Raw genomic sequence first — 15,361 nt, 5'->3', positions numbered from 1 at the left:
TGATGATTTATTTTTAAGGTAAACGTTTTATTCAAAAATAAATTACCAGAGATATCTTTAAAAGGCAGACAGACATCGTCTCCAACCCACTCGCCACAATCAAAACAGTTTCCTACCACAATCAAAATATGCACACACGTTTCTTATGTCATCATGAACAGGCATAAACTAATGTGAACCCTACAGCAGCAACTTATCACTCTCTAACATGCCACAGACTTAAGTTGACCCAGAGGAAAGAAAGCCTCCATCAACTTAGTCACTAAAAAAATGTCTACAAAGTTTATTTAAATATTTAATCCAACATACATGCCCTGTCTGTAATATGTGAATGCATAAAAAGAGACTGTACAGTATGAGACTGGCGCTTCAGGTGAGAAATACTATGGATGGAATCGATGCAAAAGAGCTCGGATAGATGTGATGCACCTATTTGTGTGTTTGCTAAAATAAAGAAAAAGATTGTCGTAGAAAATGACTAAGCTGTGATGAAGAACTGGCTAAATGCGTAATATTCAGTTTCACTTAAGAGCCAGGTGACTGCTGTTTTGGAAATTCAATACTTTTCTTGCGGATAGTTCAAAGAGGTCACAAATAAAATGCTTGTCTGTCAGCGCTTATTTTAGCATAGAAATGTGTTTGTTCTTGTCTCAGATATGAGCAGTGCCACTTTACCACTTTTTAACTCTCCACAAGAAAGGAAATATTTTCCAAGATGCCAATCTGTTTTTGTAACGGTTTAATAGAGTTTAAGCTAAAAAAAAAAAACAAACTGCATCTCTAATTCTCCAAAAGCAAGAATTAAATTACAGCCTGCAGGTCCTAAAATTGCAAAGAAAGCAGCCAGAGCTGGTGTGGACTTAATGAAAGGCAGCGGAGGACAAACTGGTTCAGAGTGCCCCCCCTCCCTCTGGCTACCAGCTTAAAGCTCCATAAGCTCTTAGTTAAATTAATGCTACAGCACAGCAGCTCTGAACACCAAGCAGAGAGCCCCACACAGGCAGGTTGGCTACAAGACATTAAAGGTCAGATAAAACTTGTCAGTTCTAAAATCAAAAGACACGAAAAACTGTATCCCTGCATCCCTATGTTCTCCTCAGTGTTACAATCAGTATTAAAGGGACAGAAAGACGCGTACAGATGTCCTGTCAATAATCAACCTGAGCCCGGTTCCATGAGACGAAAGTACCTGTTAACACACATTCAAAGTTTAGTCTGAGAAAACTGAACAGAAGCAGGAAAGTGAGCTACTAATATTTCAGAAGAGTAACTGTTAACTTGATTTCTTTTGCTCCTCTGATTTTTTAAAAAATCTTACTGAATCAATAGGACAGTTAAAAACAGCCTCCCCTGCTTCTCCAGAGTGAGAACAGTTCATTTAATTTTGCTTCAGCAGAATCACCGAAATACATATTTCACTGTGATGACGAAATGAGACGACAAAACACAAAAACATCTCTTCATTCTCAGTTGATTTGTCACTTGTGCTTGTAGGAATCGTTACTTAACAGACCAACAGAAAAGTAAACTGAGCTCTGAACTGTCTGGCCTGCAAAACAAAACCATCAAATCAACACAAAAATTATTCAAATCATTTGTTGATAACAGCTGCCCACAGCGGAGTCAGTTTCCCTGAATTACAGCAAACTATCCTGAAACAAGTGCAGTCCGCTACCAGCTAACCTGTGTGTGTGTGTCTGTGTGTGTGTGTGTGTGTGTGTGTGCGCACATCCTACAGGGAGCGATACAGCATCTATGACAGCGTGGCACACAGGTGAAGATGACCTTCCTTCAGGTCCTGTTTGGCAAGAGGCACACTGCCGGCTTCCCTGCTCCGTCTGTTATGAATTTGCAGTTTCTGCTCGGAGGCACTGGGGGGCGATGAAGACGGACAGTGAGCCTGGAGGTCCATGCTGCTCATGTAAAAACGGTCAGTGATATGATGACTGGCGTTTGGTGAGAAGGGGAGAGGGTCAGCTTTGGTGTTGAACTAGTTCCACAGTTCTAGGAGCGAGTAGGTGAGGGAGGGTTGATGAACATGATGGGAGAGATGAGGAAGAAGGATGTCAGTGAGTCTTTAATTTGGTGTGCTGTGAGCCCTGTTCTGTCAAGCTGGCTCTGATAGAGTTAACCACCGTCTGTCTCACATTGTCTTCCATATACTGTTCACTGAGTGGCTTCAAGACCTGCGGAGGAGAGAGGACAAAGGGACAGAGGATTTTGCGTCAGAACAACTTAAATTAACTAAAAAAAAAATAGTTGTAAAAGGGACAAAAGAAAAGAAAAAACTGAAAGAAAGTTCAGTTAGGCAAAATAATGTTTAAGGTAAACTAAACAGAATGATCAACATGCTGACCACAGACACAGAAAGCAACAACACAGCTGAACAAAACATCTTCAACTGAAAAGACCAATTAAAACAAACGAAGCCACCACATCCTTCAATATAAGACGATTGAAAAACCGTTTGGGCAGGCTCCGTGTCGCTGTGATCCTGAGATGATTCTGGCCTGTCAGTGTTCTGAGGACATCTGCGTCCACACTCAGACGCTTAAGTGTAAGAATCCAGCACCATTGGACTGAAAATAAACAATAAGGAAGCCAGCAAACTGTGAAGGTTTCAATATGAGAAGCAGGTTTAGTCTATAAATCTGCCAGATGACCAGCAGCTAGTTAGTCTTCTTGTAGTTGTTGTTGAGAGGAGACAGAGCTCTGAGTCCCAGTGTTGCTCCTGAAGGGAATGAAGGGAGGAGAGAGATGGGCCACGCCAGGCGTCTCACAACAGGCGCCAAAAGTTTGGAAAGTACCTGAATGGACAGCAGGGAGGAACAGGGCAGTTAGATAAAGAAGACAGACAAAGACACGGGAGCAAAGAAGACAGACAGATGATAGACACAGATGGAGACGACGGCCACCAAAGTAGGAAAGTGATGGTGTTGTTTACACGAAAAGAAAAGTGGATGAAGAGGAGTTTTTACTGTTCTCATCTTGTTCTGCTTTCAACATTTTGAAGAATGTCTGGAAGTACCATTATTGAATATTTTCCAGTTTTACAAGTGTGGACAGAGTGAGGAAAGGTGGTCTGATCTCACACTACAGAAACAGAAAAAACAAGAGGAGACTGCTGGTAGCAGGAGAAGGGAGAGGAAGGAAACCAAGCAGGATATTGAAAGGGAACCGGCACCTCTCACCTTTCTAATCATCTTCTGTAAAGCAGGGAGGAGGGAGAGAATAAGAACAGGACAGAGGGAGAGGGCTGAGTCTGTGGTAGATCCCAAACACTGATTAAGCCAGCAGAAAAAACCGGCACCTCTCCCAATCATCTTCTGTAAAGCAGGGAGGAGAAGAATAAGAACAGGACGAGGGATGGGCTGATCTGTGGTAATCCCAAACACTGATTAAGCTCCAGCAGAAAACACAACTCAACTGAACCAGGGAAATGGGCATAAAATTGGCCATGGTGTGAGGAGTAAAGACATAAAACACTTCTGAACACTGACAAAAATGATGATGGGATGTAGCTGAAGAAAAACTGATGGAAATAAAAATCTAACTAATATAGACAACTTAAGAAGAAACAAAGGCATCAACACACATTGCTTTCTGACCCCAGAAAAAGAAATGTTATCCATTTAAGTGATTCTTACCTAAAGCTTCAACCTTAAACTGAATCAAACATAATCTGGTGTTTCCACAGCTCAGTTTAAATTTATAATTACAGTGATGGTCCTTTAACACAACAGAATTTCAATGATGTTAAAAGCACAAAAAGAAAAAGAAAACAAATGGCTTAAGATAACATACTATCAGTACCACAATTAAAATCTGATGACTACTTGGAAGATAGTGCTAGAGTGTAAATGTCCAACATCAGCTTTCATCAACACAAATACAAGTAAACATTTATGAGAGGTATAACTTTGGTTATATAATACTGTGAGTTCAAACTGTTAAATAACCAAAGATATAATGAAATTATTCATTAATCACACCTTTTGTGAACTGCAATTTCTTGTATCTTGGTAGTCATGTAAACTGATACTATCTTTGCTAAATTTCTATCTGCCATAACATCTGATTCATTTACAATTTACAAAAATCCACAAGACCATTTTCCTTAAATTAACTTTTGGCCTAAATGTGTCAGTTCTACCTGAAATAACTCACTCACACTTAATATCTAAATCTATTCCTGCCCAGACTGTTACTTTTTTGTCAAACCAAACATTTCTTATTACACAGTCAGTGTTTTCACCACATGGTTATTTTGGAAACACTTGCAAATACAGTCTCACAACTACGCACCTGTTCCCAGAGTGTTTCAGCCACCTGATCTATCAGGGTTCCCACCTCCCGAAACTCTCCAGAGTACTTCACATACGCCCAGACACAGAGCGACAGCAGGGCCACACCCATGACGAGATTAGCAAGTGCTGCTAAAGTGCTGAGGCCAATAAAGCCTGTCATCCCGGACACCACGTAGGTGACAAACATGACCGCAAACAACGTGGCTGGCGTGCGTGCTGCATAGAAGATGTTTTGCCATCATTGTGTTTGGAGAAGTTGGTGTAGGCCTCATCCAGCTCGGACTCCAGCTGGGTCTGATAGCGTTGGCAGAACTCCTCTCCACCCATTTCTTCACAGAGCGGAAATAACGCACCGAGTGTTCACGAAACTCCTCGTGACAACGCTCCAGTCAGCTGGGGCAATGTAGGGCTTGTCCCCACCACAGATCTGTGAGGAAAGACATGGTAGTAACAGTGGCAGAGGAGGAGAGTATTTTTAACAGAGGACCCTTGCTGGTCCATTTGTTTCTGCTCTGGTTTCATGATGTACCTTTAACACTGACAGGCTTCTGAATTTGTGTGTTTTTCATATTTTAACTATGAAATTGTTTCTATTTTCACAACTGGCTAATTGGCAACTGAATAGCCCTACAGGAATAAATAATAGAGTACTTTGAGCAAGGAGGACTGTGTTCATACCATCTCCATGCTCTTGCTGTACATGTCTTTGGCTCCTGCCACAGCAGTCAAGTTGTTGGCCTCTGCTGTTGCCTGAGAAACAGGAGAAGACAAGGGGAATTAAAAACCTAAAAGGTGCTACCCATTCTCCATAAGATAATTTAGTTTCGAGGCCCAAACTCACCTGCAGCATGGACTTTGGGTGAGGCAGCTCCTCCCCTTGGTAGATCTTTATATAAGCCTGCAAGGATGTAAAATAATGATTACTACACCTGAGTTTCACATATAATGATAACAGCCTATCAAATAACACCTAAGGCAAATAGCTGGTGAAACTCAATATAACAATTCACTGCAAGTAAGAATAAGAAATTGTGCGACTTCCAAATGTCTGTTGCAAACTAAATTCAAAGTTTAAAACAAGGCTTTTCAAACTGCACTAATTGGTGTCATAGTTGTGTCAGTGTTCGTGTCATGATGTCATAGTTTACACAGTCAACTGTGGCTAAAAGTCACAACCAATTTTGTGGTGTTTATTAACCCTGAAGCACCCATTTCGTATTTTTTCTATTAATGACTTGTTATATTTTAGGCAGCAGATGGTGTAATCAATGAGGGTAAAAAGCTGAAGTAAAATCCTGCAGGACCTTGAAGTACTCCAGGAGATCTCTGCATGTGACTTTATTGCCTCCGATCTCCTTCTCTACCAGTCTGTCTGGGGCCAGGAGGAGAGGCACCAGCTCTGCCAGCTCCCTCTTAAAGTCTTCATCAATGTCTGAAACACACATTCAGATTGTCACATCACATGAGCAGCCTATAAACAGCTGCCACCCTTCAATATTTGTTCACTACGTTTTCTCACCTCTCAGCCTGCCATCAAAGTAAGGGTTGGTGGCCACCTTGAGACCAGGATGTGGCAGCAGGAAGCAGCCAATGTTGGAGAAGCAGGAGTGGATGTGCTTCCTCACATTTTGCAATTCTTCATGTTGGTTCTGTTTTACCTGTGTCAGCAGACAACAGCATACCCCCTCAGTGAAACCTCATCCAAAAACTTGATTAAGGATTAAGGAGTAGTGTGAGACCTGCTTCATATTTATGTCAAATTCTGTCTGTCCAACAGCTGGGGTGCTTAAAAAATAAAAAAAAGTCTGCTTCCAACTTACACCTCAAAAAATATATATATTTTTTCTCTGCTCACCTGTAGTCTTCTCTCCAGGAAGGTATTACCGCCTTCCAGACCGTAGTCATGTTCATAAGGATAACTCCAGTCCCGAATAAGAAACATCAGGGACTGAAACACAAGCAAATCCAGCAATTTAAGTTCCGGATGAAAAGTTACAGCTGTGATCTGTTTCTCTTTCAAAAAGGAACAAACTATTGATACAGCAAGGTTAGCATACCTTTTCAGCTTCAAAGCCCATTCTAATTTAAATTAGATTTTTTACATTATCTGATATTTACTGATTCGTTAATATTCAGTAGAAATTATTTATTTGTTGTGCAGCCACATTTTTATATGAAGAGCTAAATTTCCTGTACTGGGCACATATTCAGAGGTATATGGCCTCACCACCACCTAAACGAATTACAAACAAGTTTCATCATAGCAGCCAGTACCTGGAAAGGTTTCAGGTAGATCTCTTCCATTGCCAGCCGACCATATTCTGTGAAGAGCTGTATATATATTAAAACATGCAATCAGAAGACTTTCGACACTATAATCAACCAAATTTATCTTTCTTTCTTTCTCTCTCTCTCTTGGGGGAGGGAGAAGAAACTCCACCAACCTGCAAATGCTGCAAGTCATCCTCTTGTATGTTTTGGGAAAGATTGTACACCTAAAAGTAAATAAATTAAACATAAATGTACATTTCTTAGAGAAAAAAAAAAAGAAGAAGCATATTTTCAAAACAAACAACCACTCCCCCCCCCAAAAAAAAAAAAAAAAAAAAAAAAAGTGCTTTAAGTCCCACCTGAATAGAGCTGGTCATTGTACTGAGGGCAAACACAGTGGCACAGTCCTTAATAGTAGACTGGCTGTCAAATGCTCCCTGAGTGTCAACGAGGAGTACAGCTACCTATTGGGACAAGATAATTTAATAGAATATGTTGCAGATATTGTCTTTTCTGTGCATCTGCTATTTAATGTTGTTTATATGTGCTGATATCACAACGAGAATACAGATCTAATATTGACAAGAGATTTTAATGCTACATCATTTACATAATTTTCACTTGAGGCTCATTTCAGGACTATGTTGTTGGTTTATTGACAGTCTACCTTGCTGCCATCTGGCTTGTCGACCACAAATACTTCACTCCAGATCTGGATTCCTGTGGTCTCCCTCTCACAGCCTCCTCTCCATGTGAACCCTAAAAGCGGCTCGTCATCACCACCAATCCACGACTCTCTCTGTTGATGAAGAAGAAATGGAGGAAGGAGATGGTGGGTAAGAGAGGAGATACATGAGGAATAGTGGGAAAGATACGGTTTTGGTGAGGCATAAAAAGTGAAAAAATCCACATGGATTGAGGGGACAGTTGAATGGCAGAAGAGACCGACTGTGGAAAGGAGGTGAAGTGATAATGGTGAACGAGAAGGAGGAGTGCAACGGGCTAGAGGTTAATGGACTCTAGCTTAAAGTCCACCAACACCAACTGGGACCTGCGGGAAATAAAATTTTTCCCAAAAAGTTGTTTTTGTCAGGTACTTGTGGTGAAGTAATAATTTGTATTATTTTACCAGCATCCTGGTCTGACTAACATGATAATCAACAATAACAAAATCTGCTAATTAGTGTCTTTCCTTCCAGCTCCAGACAAATAAAAAAGTAATTTCAAAGGAACACATGTGACCTTGTCTCCATTTACAAATGACAAATGGAAATTATACTGCTGATTGCAATGACGTACAAAAAGGCCTCAAAAGCAAATACTTAATTTGCAAGTCAAAGCATGCACTGATTCCTGGTGATGATGACATTGATTTTATCACTCCAAATAACTGACCACAATCTCGTGCCTGAACAGTATGATCATTTGTCTAATAATATGCCATTTGAATTACATTTCTAATTCTATGCTGTATATTACTGCATTTTAAAAAGGCAGACTTTGAATAAATAAGATCAGAAAATGTGAACATGAGCAGATTCTGGTCTGATTTGTAGGAAGGCTGTTCATGCAGCTGACAGAAAGGGTTGTAACATTCCTTTGTCTTTCCTGTGGGTGTATGCAAGTGTCTTAAGGTGATCAGTTGCAGCTGGCTGCTGCTCTGTGTTAAGCTACTGCAAGGAAGGATGAAGAAGCAGTTGAATAGAATAGTATGAAAGTAACCCACCAAAGAGGTGGAGACCAGTTGAGCTGCCTTTTTATGTACTCCATTAACTGAACACCTGACTCAACTGGCTGAGTAAGACTCTTAAAATGTGACCAAACAGGAGGAATGCTTCTTTGCTTGTCAAATTCTAGTACATGTGCTGGAACTGGTTGAAATCTCATCTCCTGCGCAGCCAGCTCACCTGTTTTCATAATCCCAGCTCTGTTTGAAAAATGTTTCAAAATATTAAGGCTCACGAGAGGAATGAGCTCAGAAATATACTTGCATCAGGCGAATAAACAATTCCTACACATGGGAATAACTGGTTTGACCAATCTTACCGATGGTTAAGTCCAGAAATTCTTAATTGGGGGAGCTAGAGGGGGCTGGATTTTTCATTGGGGGGGCTTACGAATTTTAACTGTCTGTCGGTCACACAGACACACGCACGCTAGCTCTCTCGTATGCGTGTAACGTTTTTGTAATGTGTGATTTGATTGGTTTGATACATGTTACAGCTTTGACAGCTCTCCCAGCAACGGCATAGCAATGCAGCAATTGATTGTGGATACTGCTTACAGTATTTTTATTTTTGCTTGGGGGGGCTTAGAGGGAGGGCTAAGACAATTTGGGGGGGGTGGGTTTTAAGCCCCCTCCAGCACTGCCTCCTGCCGTCAGTGGTTAAGTCTACGCAATATAACATAATTGTTAACATCTTAATCTTTGATTAATGGCTCACAAGAGACTGTGGAACAAGTCTATTATCATCACAGATAAGGGCCGCTCCACAACCCCCTTTTCTGGCTTTCCAACAGGACTATTTGTGCCACCACAGTTTTATTCCATATGGAGATAATTTTGCCCCGATTATGAAATTGGAAATTGGAACTGACATATTTATGATTATGCTATATACATAATATTATGTCTTTTAATTTAACCCCTATATGAATAATCCCCTTGGTGCCCAGAAACAGAAAGACAATGACACATTCTCACCTGATTGTGCATGTATCGCAGCATGAAATCCAGGAGGAAGGATTTGCCCTTGCGAAAGGCCCCGGCCACAGAAACAACCACGACATTCAGGTCCTTCACGTGATCTTGCAGCAGGATCTTCTCCAATGCTGCAGCATCCAGCTCAAAGCTGTGCTCATCTTCATTGGCTAAGACAATCTGGATGGGCCTGGCCTTTTCTTCCTCTATCAAAGCCTGAACACATTAGTGTGCAATCAATCAGGAGTGTTCCAAGGCATAAGCATTGACTTATGTGATAATACTGTGCTGACAAAGCAGATTTAATGGAGGAGACAGAGAACTGAAAATGACACAACTGAGATTAGCAGCAAAAGAAACAGTGAGAGTATTGGGCACATCCAGGAATGACATTAAGCAAAGCTTACAATGGGTCAAATGTCAGAATATGTGCACGCGTGTGTGTGTGTGAAGTGTGTGTGTGCATGCACACACACACTTCTGAGAATATAAACGCCCTCAGAAACACTTTTCTTTGTTCCTGCAGTGGAGACTAAAAGCTGTTATCCCCGTTTACTTATTTAATTTATTAATAGGATCATTTTTGCATGCCCATTTCTTTTTGTAATCTGTCTTCACAGTTTATCTTACAGCCAAGGAAGATTTTCAAGCAAAAAAATTCAGCATTTGATATTTATAGCTTATTTAAGGTCTGCTGCTTTTTTCTGTCTTACATTATATTCAAACAGATTGTAAACTGAAAAAAAATTATATTATTTCTCACAAATCAAATTGAAAAGAGAGAAGAGACGGTAGATATAAGTTCAATATGCACATGCTCAAACAGTATTGTAACTCACCTCCTCTTCGTCAATCCCTTCATCTGGTGATGGAGTGAGGCTGGTATTTTTGCTTGCGTTTGAGGCCATAGGTTTCGAGAGAAATTCATCATCCAGGTCTTCGGACTCGGCTAAAGGAGGCTTCTTTTTATGCAGAAATATGGGAACATCTTCGACGCCACTCAAGCCTTTGGATAAAAAGAAAGTGGAGAGAAACCGATAAAAGAAGACTATGAACTACTTTTCTATGAAGCAAGTTCTATTGCGTGAGGGACAAACAACTGCTGTGAGTTAAAGAAAAAGTGTAAAGCCCTACAGGGCTCAAATAGTATATGGGAGTGCTGGGCTAAATACTGTTATACATTCTACTCTGCCCATCTAGGTCAAACTTGAAAATAGCCTTGCACTGAAAAATCACAAAGGGCCAGCAAAAAGGACACATGTGAAAGGAGCCCCTAGGATAGCATTTCCACATTTTCTTCTCTAATTTGACATTTCTGTGAAGGTCTTTCCCTTAAATCTGAGGCACATGTTTCTCTTTAACCTTAATCCTTCCTCCTCACAGTGCTACAGGATGAGCAACTGTGCTGACCCACAATCTGTTATGGATATAGCTGAGGACCCTCTTTTGTGCTCCTATATTTTGTTGGAGCTGCAGTGGCCCAGGAGGTAAAAACTGAAGATTTTTTTAAACCACAATGTTTAATATCATCTTGTCAAAACGGATCTATTAAAATTGGTAACGAAAAAAAAAAAAAAAAAAAATATATATATATATATCGGTTTTGAAGTCAACATATTGGTGTCAAAAATTTTAAAAACGAAAATGCAGCCGTACTAATTAGCCTAATAACAACTGTAAACATTTTCTAAAGCACCTTCAAATAGCTTCCTCTGTCCAACCTACAATTCAATATGCAGAGATATCAAATCATTTCATAATGAAAAGGAGAAAATCCAAACAGGGAAGACTAAAGGAAGGAAGGAATTGTTTGTATTTTAAAATGCCATAAACTCTTAAAAATAAATAAATAAAAATGCTCATAGCAAACTTATTGTAATACACTTAATCAGATGTCAGCAAACTGTCTTTTTTTTAACTGTAAATGGACATTAAAAGTTTAACCAGGGCATGCTGCACACTCCCAAAGCACGTTGACAAAGTTGTTTGAGGGGTTGATGAGCATGCATGGGGCAGATACAGTAATATGCTCAGCACACAAATTAGCCCTGCACGTTTCCCAATATGTGGCAGTTGAGGTTCCCATCAAACCCAGCACAGCACTCAGCCGGATGAAGTAGAAACAGACTACAGCTATAGAGGAGACCCATACAAAGACACTATTCTGCTAAGACTGCGAGGAGTCTGTGTTGGGGCAGAATGTGTGTGAGAGAAAAACACAAGCATGCAAACAAGCATAACAGCCCATGAAAAACTGTGGGCCTGGCTGATATGTGCACTCACACTCATCAAGTGGCTGATGCACTGTCCTACTCCTCAGCTTGCAGAAAATGAGGGCAGAACTAAAATTAGCCACCTTATTTTTCATTTTATGGGAGCACAGAGCAAATGTTAACTGGCCTATGGATGAGAGGAGTTTGGGCACTACAACATGCATATCCTCTACGGTTCTGATGGGCATCTATCTTTGTCAATAAATGGTAAGAATAGTGGTCCTCAATGCAACCTAGATCTCAGCGCTGTGTCCAAAATATGGACTTCTGCACTGTACCCAAGGCAGACTGTGATAAGGCTTGGTCCGCTTTAAACAGCTGTCTAAATAAAAGGAGGTTTCAAACTTAAAAATTTCCCAGGCTTTTTCAAGAGCTTTCTCTTAGAATTAAGAAATTGACAAACCTGTGGGGCAAAGTTGCATCATAGGAAAAAATGTTACAGCAAGTGATTCATGAATATTCTATAATGCCTGTTAAGTCATTTAACATTTTCAGTTGGATTATATGAGAGAACACTGGCACTGCAAGTGTTTAAAAAGCAGACATGCTTAAAACAAATAGTCCCTCTCCACTGTTGCAACACTGGCACTGAATCCAGAGATTCTCATGCCCGTTTTAAACTTGCAGTCTTGCATTTTAAATAATTTGGAAAAGAACATTTCATTAACTGGGTTTCATTTGTTTATTTGACCGCAGGACAACAAGAATGCAGACATTGGGTTGACGAAAAATAAATCAATAGTAACTTATTAAGATGCAGGTACACTAACTTCCCTGCACACCAGCACCAAAACAACCTGACTTGGCCTCCTTGGACATGACTCAAGGAGGGCAAATGTTCAGTTGGAGCAAGAAGGCCAATTTGGAGTCTGTGAGGACAAAGTCAAGAGCAGTGGGAAGTGGTGAATGCTGTTGCCACAGAGTCAGTTGACCAGTTTGAAAGTAGACATAAGAGTTATCATGATAAGGGACTCCATATCTCAGCGATGAGCTTTGGAGATTATTTACTTACCAAACTTTATTTGTAAAGCCCTTTAAAAACAATCGAAGCTGACCAGAGTGCTTCACAGTTTGGTAGAACAGTAATGAACCTGACCAGAGTGCTGCACAGGTTGGTAGAACGGTAATGAACTTGAAGGAAGGTAAAATAAGGTAGACGTAAGGTAAAAGTAATAAAATACCAAATTTAAATGCCATAAAATACATATATAAAAAAAAAAAAAAACAATGTATAGCGCAATAAAATACAAAAAGTGCCAGCTCAATTAAAACCCATAGAGAAGAGGTGTGTTTTTAAAGAGGATTTAAAAACCTCTAAGAAGGCGGCCAACCTGATGTGCAATGGCACACTGGTTCAAAGCCGAGGAGCAGCCACTCCAAAGGCTCGGTCACCTTTGGTCTTTAGCCGAGATTTGGGTTCAGTCAGTAACTGCTGATTTGCTGAGCTTAATGTTCTTCCAGGGGCATGAATATGTAGCAGCTCAGTCAGGTACTGGGGCTCAGCTATTAAAAGCTCTTAAAAAAAAAAAAAACAAAAACAATAACATTGTAAAATCAATTCTAAATGAGACCAGGAGCCAGTGGAGTGAGGCTAAGACTGGAAAATGTTATCACGCATGTGTGTCCCAGTAAGAGACGGGCCGCTGCGTCTCAACAAGCTGGAGACAACGTAACAGTGTGATCCAGGCCACCATAAAGGTTCAGAGACTAGTAAAAATAACAAGCACATAGTTTGCAGATGTACAATTCTTTTCATTGTTTCTCTGAGATAATAACAAGCAAATTGATTGTTTTTCCTCCTTAATGTATGTAATAATGTACCATTATTATTATTGCCATTCTTCTCCGTTCCTGAATCATTCTGTGGAAGAGAAATAACCTGCATCTGTGCACAATGTTATTTATTGGATAGAGATGCTTTGTAAGCCTATTCTGCTCAATTTAAATAACAGTTGAACAGCCTGCCACTTTCTCTGCATGTGGCATGGGGTGTGCAGTGTGTGGAGCGAGCAGGCAATCATTGATTAAAAGTCGAATAGTTCCTGGTGATGATCTTATATCATTTTCACTGGAGAGGCACGTCATGCATATAACATATGTAACTGATTCAGCATACAGGTTGTTGGTAATGGTGTTTGTGTTCCACTTGTGTCCAATGTGTTTTGCAGTGCTTCAAATGCGATTCAAGGCAACACAGCAATGAAAAGATGGTTCCAAGCATTAACAGCGTATATGTGGCACTTTTGCCATTTTAATCCTGATTTCTATATTAAAATAAAATTCTTCAACCTCCAACAGAATTTCAAGAATCCTTGTAAAAATATTTTCACTCTTCTGACAAAAATAAAATAACAGAAATTACACCCTCTTAGATCCACCACAAGTTATCTAAGATTGAGCTCCACACAGCTGGCATCATGCCTGTTGATTTCTTGAGATGAAATTATGAAAAAAAGGAAAGGAAATCCTTCAAGTCTCTCAGAAAACAGTAGTGAGTTTCCATTTCACTGTGAATGATGGGGGAACAATCCCATCTACAATCTGAGCACAAATGTGAGCCAATGCTTAGTTTCAGTTAATGAGACTTCAGCTGTCTCAGCGATGCACGTTTCCTCATATTTGAGATGGAACTACCTAACAGTTTTTGCTAAAAATGACTAAAAAGGTAATGCATATATCTTAATTTGATCCGCCAGTCTAGTGAAGGCTACTTGTTGCACCTGTAGAGATATACCTTGCCTTATATTCATACTGAGACATGTTTGCATGGATTTCTTCCTCATCGCTCACATTGAATTGAGAGGGGGTCAGTTCATGGCCTAGAACAGGAGGAATGAGTATATACTCCCAGTTTTGGTGCAGAAATGGGCAACTGTCTGGTATTTTACAGGCAGACGTGTAAAACTGTGACCTTACCCTTGAACTACATATCTATACCATTGCAAAAGGTATAGATGGGAAACGTTACACACGTCCAGTCGTTGTCAGAGAACTAAATTAGCCGGGTAATTACGCGGATAAATCTTCGGGCAAAGCGAACCAACTAATAATAGCGCATTTAAAAATATCCTCGTCATTAGTGAGACGAGATTATGTTGAAACCCGGTTACACGAAACTGACAGTTTCAAAGTTCAAGAGCGGTGCAATCTAGGCCAACGCGGGGTGACTGCGCAATTCCAGGCGGCAGAGTCCGGGTCCAGGGGGGCCCGGACCGGCAGCTGGTCCTCCATGGACGCGGTGAAATAGACGACAGGTGTCGCGTTTGAATTTCGTCTCCTCGTCAGAATCAGTTTTCAGTTGGAGTTCAGCGGGGAAACTGGCGGTGGTTGTGGGGGGAGGCAGGCTGACAAAATGTGCCCCCGTCTAGATATTTCTCCGGCGTTTTAACGCGCGTTGGTGTCGTATGAAGGTGCTTTGGAGGAAGCCACATTAGGCAGGACACCGGCCGCCCCCGACGGGAAACACAACACTGGCTAACGGAAAAGCGAGTTTACCGAAGAACAAAGACGGCGGAGAAACAAAAACACTCGATCGCCTAAGCCCCAATCCCACACCTGCTCCGTGCTCCTCATCGCCTCACACGGGACACACTGCTCGATTAAAATCAACGGCGGTTTACCTTCGTCAACGGCTCGGCTTCTGCGGCTGGGCTCGAAGTGATTTCTGCTCCTCACCCCGCTCACCTCCGCCATCTTGGACTGCTGAATCCTAACGTGTGTGACGTCAAAGAAGCTTCTTTCTCCTCGCGCTCCCCCGCGGCTGCAGCAGCTGGGCCGGCTGCACGAGCGAGCCACGTACCTGCCCATTC

The 15,361-nt window shown here is 41.0% G+C and overlaps 1 protein-coding gene across 1 annotated transcript; it reads right to left on the bottom strand.

Annotated features, from left to right (window-relative positions):
* On the bottom strand, positions 1–15,259 carry LOC115055375 (atlastin-2-like). Its single transcript, XM_029521119.1, is given in 17 exon segments — positions 1–2,186; positions 4,306–4,541; positions 4,544–4,636; positions 4,639–4,695; positions 4,698–4,734; positions 4,986–5,057; positions 5,149–5,205; positions 5,612–5,739; positions 5,827–5,965; positions 6,163–6,255; positions 6,582–6,638; positions 6,752–6,802; positions 6,938–7,042; positions 7,246–7,377; positions 9,283–9,495; positions 10,119–10,285; positions 15,173–15,259. Coding segments are annotated over 17 exon segments (1,830 nt in total). The 5' UTR covers positions 15,246–15,259; the 3' UTR covers positions 1–2,066.
* Between the last annotated feature and the right edge of the window lie 102 nt (positions 15,260–15,361).

Source organism: Echeneis naucrates, chromosome 15 (genome assembly GCF_900963305.1).
Source record: "Echeneis naucrates chromosome 15, fEcheNa1.1, whole genome shotgun sequence".
Lineage (NCBI taxonomy): Eukaryota > Metazoa > Chordata > Actinopteri > Carangiformes > Echeneidae > Echeneis > Echeneis naucrates.
The sequence above is the reverse complement of the archived record's forward strand: the minus strand, read 5'-3'. Positions and strand labels throughout refer to the sequence as shown.